The following is a 7,530-nucleotide window of genomic DNA, read 5'->3' as shown; positions in this document are numbered from 1 at the left end:
ATGACACACATTTCTAATCTTACCACTCAGAGACCCGAGGTGCAAATGTGAAGCCTATCAGGACTACACAGTGCTACACAGGTCTACACAGTGACTCCAGGGCGCTCAGGCTACCGAGTGAGACCTTGTCTTGAGCAATCAAGAGCACATAAGAATTTTCTCACAGTTCTCTTAAAATTACTTAAACATGTCTATTTCTTGATTACTTACACTAATACTGTCCACACGTAACTTCTTATGGTTCAGCAGTTGATTGCTGAGGGATTATAAATTTCTTTTAATCAAGATTTACTCTTGAAATGTTCTCACCAAAAAATTGTAAACCGGACATTTAAATAAGTTTGTTTATGGTAATCATTTCACAAAGAGAATGTATCAAAACCTCACATTATACTCTAGAAATATATGTAAATTCTGTCAGTTGTGGCTCAGTAAGACTGGGAAGTGCTTCATTTTTATTATAATAATAGGCTTTCTTACTTTGGTAAATGTGGTCTCCTGGTTTTAGTTATGTTTGCTTAGCCATGTTTCTACTAAAGACTTGATCAATTTTTTTCCCTCTAAGATCTTATCTTCTGTGTCACCCATGCTTTGCCTTTGCAAATGTTGGATTTGGAGTAGTATAATTGTGTTCAATATCTGTGAGCAACAACCATGCCACAAATGTGTACCAATTTGCTGACAGATTTGGAAGAGTATGCTAGAGTAATAGTATTTTATGTACTATTGTTTCTAAAACTCTCCCTCAATTAGTAAAGGTATATTCTATAAATTAAGGAAGTAATTATTATTTATTTTGCTATAGATTTAATATTACATTGGTTTTGTACATTTTTTACTATAGGAAATTGCCGATAAAGATGGAAACAATAAAGTGCTGTCTTTCACTATTCCTTCCTTATCTAAGCCTTCAATATACCATGAAGTAAGTAATGTTTGGAACATGGAGTGTTTCAAATTATGTTGAGAAAGACATAAAAAATTATTTTTTGCCAGAGGTAAATGTTGCAAATACTTTCTTGTTTCTGTTTTTGAAGCATGATGTTTGTAGTCCAAGTAGGTTTCAATTCACCAGGTGGTTAAGTATGACCTTGAATTCCTGAACCTGCTTCTACCTTCCAAGTGAAAGGATTACACCACCATGCAAGGGCCCTAAATACATAGTCTTCTCCTTTTGGTTGTGAGCTGAGATGGCTCAGTGGTTAAGAGCACTGACTGTTCCTCCAGGGGATCCAGGTTCAATTTCCAGCACCCACATGTAGACCATTCCTGTATGTCCAGTTCCAGGGGATCTGACATCCTTTTATTGCTTCCATGGGCACCAGATATGCACCTGGTCTATACTCATATACATCTAGTAAAAGAAAGGAAAAAGAAAGAGGTTGAGGGAGGGAGAGGGGAGGGAGGGAGGGAGAGACAGACAGACAGACAGACAGACAGACAGACAGACAGACAGAGACAAAGCTGACAATCCTGGGACCCACATAGTGGAAGGAGAGAACTGACTGTAGTAAATTTTTTAGAAGTAGATGTTATATGTGGTGTCAAGGAAGTTAGTATTTAGTGGAAATTTTTCCTCTAGTTCTTGTTTATTCATTTAATTTCCCTTACCAGTATCTTTTTCACCTTTTTAAATCAATTTTTAAAATGAATTTTTAAATGATTGGTTTTTTTTCTGTATTGTTTAGTGATTATCTTGTTAGACTGATCCATTTTTATTACTCTTTAGGAAAGTAATTACTCAGAAGGATGTTAGAGCATTATGTTTCAGTATAAATAAGTTTGATTTCACATTCTTTTTACTAGTATATTTGTTTTGCTTATGTTTATTCCATTGAAGAATGTGAGAGTATTCATGATTATATAGGTGAAAGTTGCTTTTGAGCTGATTTAGTAAAATCCAGTAAGAAATGTGTTAAAGAGTCAAATTTACAGAACAGGAGAGATGGCTCAGTGGTTAAGAGCACTGACTGCCCTTCCAGAGTAACCCAATGTTTTAAAAAATGAAGTGATGTACTTCAAATTTTTTGTGACTTCTACACATAATTTCTAAAAGCTGTCATAAAATGTTATTGAAGAACAGAGAAAACTTACTTCAAACTAAATTTTATTTAAACAAAATTAAATATGACTACATAATATAGATTCTTTTACTCTATTTTGAGGACATTATCATATGCTATATTTTATTTTTTTGTAGCCCTCAACAATTGGATCCATGGCTTTGACAGAAGGGGCATTATGTCAGCATGATCTCATCAGGGTTGTTTACAGTGATCTTCATCCTCAGAGAGAAACATTCACTGCACAGAACCGGTAATGGTCAGAACTACATAGTAGGGGCTAGAGAGATGGCTGGGTGGAGAAACAATGGCTGCTTTTCCAGAAGACTCCGGTTCTATAACCAGAATCCCATGATGGTTCATAACCATCTGTAACTCTTGCTCCAGGCGACCTAATACCCTCTTCTTGCCTCCAAGGGCACCAGGCATGTATGTTATACACATACATACATGCCAGCAAAACACTCAAATACATAAAATAAACCTAAATTTTTTTTTAAGTACACAGCAACAATGGTGAATTTATGCCTAATGGCTAAGTATAATTATTTCATTTCAAGCTTGATATGAGTGGAGTCCAAAAGTAAAATGCTTCATACTGGTAAAATACATTATAGTACAAGCTGAGCATCCTTGCCTGAAAAATCACAAGCAAAGTCTGAAATCTGATGGGCACCAGCATGGTAATGCAAGTAAACAGTCTACACACGGTCTGTGTGACAGAGACTCAGGTAAAATGTCAGTGCACTAAAGTATTATGTAAAATTACCTTCTGGCTGTGTATGTGGTACATGTGAAACATAAATGAGTTTCTGGTAGATATACTTGGGTCTTACCTCCCAGGAAGGCACATGTTGCAAAATCTGAAACATTTCTGGTCTTTGGCATGCTAATAACTACTCAAAATAATTGTTTTGAACTTTGTACATGAACACCACATCTACTCCACTCCTCCCCTCTCCAACTCTTCCAGTGTCCCACCTCCCACACTACTAATCTCTTCTTTAATTATTGTTACTTGTGTATATATGTACATACATGCACATGTGAATATATAGTCAACTGGATCTATTTGTTTGCATATACATGTGTCCAAGGCTGACCAACCACTTGGGATTTGACTAGGATTGGGATAGCAGGCCTTCAGCATCCTGTTCTATTAACTATGTCTTGTCTATAGCCAAATTCCTCCCCTCTCGCTGTAAATGGTGTTGGCTGCTTCGGGGAAATTTTCTGCTTATGGGGCAGGAGAAGTTCAGCAAATTCTCTTCACTATTAAACAAGGTCAATATACCCAATCAAAGATGTATGTCACAGTGCTGGAGGTTACTCAGCAGTTAAAAGCAGAAAACACAGGATTCAATCCCCAGCACCCACATGGCAGCTCATAACCTCTGCCTCCAGTTTCAGGGCATCTGTAGGCACAAAACATGCATGTGGTACACAGACACATATACTAGCAAAATGCCCATAGAATAAAATAATAAGTAATGAAAATTCCTCCTTATCCTCAGCAGCTCTGAATCTTTTTTTTGTTTTTGTTTTTTTGTTTTTTTGTTTTCCGAGACAGGGTTTCTCTGTATAGCCCTGGCTGTCCTGGAACTCACTTTGTAGACCAGGCTGGCCTCAAACTCAGAAATCCACCTGCCTCTGCCTCCTGAATGCTGGAATTAAAGGCGTGCACCACCACGCCCGGCTAGCAGCCCCTGATTCTTATTGTCTGATCTTAGTGATTATGAATGATTGCACTGTGATGTTGGAGGAGTTTATTACAGTATAATTTTGACTGTGAAGTAGTTTACAAATATACATAGTTTTGCCCCCAAATTAAATCTGCATTACTTCCTCACAGTTCATTAATGAAAACTGCTGTCTTCTGTTCCCCCTGCCTTCCATTTCCCCTTTTCAAGACTTCCAAGCCAAGTCTGGAGAGATGGGTCAGTGGTTAAGAGCACTGACTGCTCTTCCAAAGGTCCTGAGTTCAATTCCCAGCAACCACATGGTGGCTCACATCCATCTGTAATGGGATCTGATGCCCTCTTCTTGTGTCTGAAAACAGCTACAATGTACTCACATAAATAAAATAAATAAATCTTAAAAAAAAAAAAAAACTTCGTAGGTGGTTCTCAACTAAGGTGTTCATTGTCTCCTACATATACCACTTAGCAAACTATATGGAAGACTGATTTGATTGATATAGCTTGATGGAGAGAGGGCTGTTGTGCATCTGGTGGACAGAGGGTGGACGCTGTTCAGTTCCTCCATTAGTTGGTTTTGCAGGTTTGGTTTGGGTGGGTTGGTGGGTTGGTTGGGGTTTTGTTTTGTTTTGTTTTGTTGCAACACAGTCTCACTTTTATAGCTGTGACTGGCCTGCAACTTACCACATAGACTGTCTCTGACCCTTGAGTGCTAGGATTGAAGGTGATCTCCACTATACCCAGCCTTAATTTTATTTTCCTTTTTTTGGTTTTTGAGACAGACTTTCTCTACATAGCCATAGCTATCTTTGAACTCACTATTCAGGCCAGGCTGGCCTTGAACTCACAGAGATCTACTTGGCCTCTGCCTCTTGAATTCTGGGATTAAAAGCATGTGCCACCATGCCCAGACTTAATTCATGTCTTTTTTTTTTTTAAGATTTATTTATTTACTTATTTACTTATTGGTTGTGTATACAGCAGGCCAGAAGAGGACACCAGTTCTGATTATAGGTGGTTGTGAGCCACACCATGTAGTTGCTGGGAATTGAACTCAGGGCCTCTGGAAGAACAGCCAGTGCTCTTAACCTCTGAGCCATCTCTCCAGCCCCTTAATTCATGTCTTACAAAAGAAAATACAGCACTGGCTATGGCTCATAATAGTAAGAATTGAAGCAGACTATTAAGGATACTGTAGTAACCTGATTAAGAAATCATGAAGATTTACATTAAGGCATTGTTAATAATCATTTACTAAGTAAATAATTTACTCTTGTATGTGATAGAAATAATAATTGTGATCATTTTTTATTTTTCTAGGTTTGAAGTTCTAAGTTTTCTCATGCTGTGCTATAATTCAGCTATTGTGTATATGCCTGCATCATCTTACCAATCTCTTTGTCGGATGGGTTCCAGGTGAGAGAGTATTTATTAGTCTTCATATTAATATAGTTACTTGGAAAATATTATATATGCTAGGCTATTGTAACTTCTGGTATAGTAGTAAATAAACTTCATGTAGCTTATATTCCTATAGGAATGAAAGTTATTTTAAGGGCCTGGAGAGATGGCTCAGTAGTTAAGAGCACTTACTGCACTCGCACAGGATTTCCATCATCTACCTGGTAACCTACAACTCTCCTTAACTCCAGTTCCAGGTGTTCCAAATCCTCTTCAGGCCTCTGTGAGTACTGTACTCACATAAATGTGCATACATGCATGCAGGCAAAGCACGTGTACACATCAAAATAAATAATAAAAAAGTAAAGAAAGAAAATTATTTTAGCATTCAACAGAATATTTCCTAGATCAATGAGTTAGGTCAAGTCTACTAAGTTTAGATTTATCAATATATCAAATTATTTTCTAGATGCATTTTTTAAATAAATCATAGTAAGAATTTTGAATAATGAACCTGTGTATGGGAAAAACCTTAAGAATGCAGCTCTTGGGACTGGAGAGGTGGCTTAGCAGTTAAGAGCCCTCACTGCCCTTCCAGAGGACTCAGGTTCAGTTCCCAGCACCTACTTGGCAGATCACAACTGTCTGTGACTACAGTTCCAGCAGACCTGACACCTTCACACAGACATGTATGCAGACAAAACACCAATGCATGTTTAAAAAAGTAATAAATTACTTTTTAAAAATAATGTGTCTCTTTCCCATATACATTCTTATTTGTTTAAAACAAGGCCTCATATAGTGCTAGCTGACCTTGAACTCCTGATCTTCCATTGGGATTATAGACATGCTCCTTTTTATATTTTGTAAACTATTATCTGTACTGTGCCAATTATATGTGAGATGGCCACGCAACATTCTCTGTGTGCTACAGATTATAGTTATATTATTTCAGAATTTCTTAAGAAGTTAGGCTTGGCTGAAACTTACATATCTACTATAGAAAAAATATATAAATAATATAAAGTGGGTTAGGGTCATGGACTTTTGAGTTCTGAGCTTATGTATTCCAAGTGACTGCAGAAAGCTGAGTCTCTCCACTTCCTACTCCCAGCCCTCAGAGCTCAATCACATACAGTCCTAGCAGAGGCAGGCTGATCTTCAGGGTTAGTCTGGACTACAGAGCAAGAGAGACCCTGCCTTGGGAAAAGAAAAAAATTCATATGCAGTTCCTTTCTTTTGCTGTGTAACAAAATAGACCAGAAAGATGGCCTAATAGGTAAATGAGCTAGTTAAGAAATCCTTAAAATGTGAATTTGCTTTCTAAAAGTCAAATTACAAAGCTGGATGCAGTAGCTTTCATCTATAGCCCAGTGCTGCCGCATCAAAACTCAGATTGCTTTTGTTGGATGAAGTGCAGTGGCAGAAACGATGGCACAGTGGGAGAAGAGAGCTGTGTCCCCAGAAGTTAACTTCTCACCTCCACGGACATACTATGAGATACAAGTACACACTAAACAATTTTTAAAAAGAAAAACCAGTTTCTACAAGTTTACCAGCTTATAACATCCCACATTTAGTTTTTATGAGGCAGGAATGTAGGCATGGCTTGCCTCTTCTTGGAGTCTTTTTTTTTTAAAAAAAAAAAAAAAAAAAAAAAAAAGACAAGGTTCTCACATGGTTTTGCCTGGCCTGGACCTCCCTCCCTGTGTAGATCCAACTAGCCTAACTCACAAAGATCAGCCTATGCCCACCTCATGAGTGCTAGAATTAACAGCAGGCGCTATCACACCTGGCAACTTAGAGGTCTTTTAAGGCTATAGAAATACATAAGGAATTGTAGTCTTCCAAGACTTAGCACATGGCCTGAATTCTGTTCCTTAGTTGTAGGATTATAGGTTTCTTTATCTAGTTGGCTGTCTGCTGGACTCCATCCTCATGTTGATGACACGTGGGCCTCTTTTACACAACTTAAGACCTCATAGCTTGCTTCTTCAAAGCTAGAGTAAATTGAGAGTACCCAGCATGACCTGTTACTTTAGGAATAGTTACACATATAATGTACAAGTAGAGTGTGTGGGATCCTTTCACTTTGCCACATTGTGTTGAGTAGAAGCAAGTTACGTGTTCCACCCTTAGTGGATAGAGAAAGACACAACATAAATACCAGAAAGGAAGGCTCCTAGGAATCACAAATCTGTTTTGAGAAACGCTCAAGTTCATGTTGCTGTTCTTTTACTGAGAAGAGCACAGTCTTGGTTATAACAGAGCTCATTAGTTTGGGTAACTGGTAACTGGCAGTCTTTTTTTTTTTTTTTTTGGTTTTTCGAGACAGGGTTTCTCTGTATAGCCCTGACTGTCCTGGAACT

The 7,530-nt window shown here is 37.9% G+C and overlaps 1 protein-coding gene across 6 annotated transcripts in view; it reads left to right on the top strand.

Moving 5' to 3' along the window:
• Positions 1 to 7,530, top strand: part of Fam126b (family with sequence similarity 126 member B) — a 61,513-nt gene that overhangs the window by 42,521 nt on the left and 11,462 nt on the right. For all 6 annotated transcript variants that reach the window (XM_021198113.1, XM_029539010.1, XM_021198112.1 and 3 more), the window contains 3 exons: positions 845 to 925; positions 2,201 to 2,316; positions 5,081 to 5,176. In XM_021198113.1, the coding sequence (XP_021053772.1) occupies positions 845 to 925; positions 2,201 to 2,316; positions 5,081 to 5,176 (293 nt within the window). The remainder of the gene's footprint in view (positions 1 to 844; positions 926 to 2,200; positions 2,317 to 5,080; positions 5,177 to 7,530) is intronic.

The sequence above is a fragment of the Mus pahari genome, chromosome 5, assembly GCF_900095145.1.
Source record: "Mus pahari chromosome 5, PAHARI_EIJ_v1.1, whole genome shotgun sequence".
Classification (NCBI taxonomy): Eukaryota; Metazoa; Chordata; class Mammalia; order Rodentia; family Muridae; genus Mus; species Mus pahari.
This window is presented reverse-complemented; position numbering and strand designations above follow the sequence as displayed.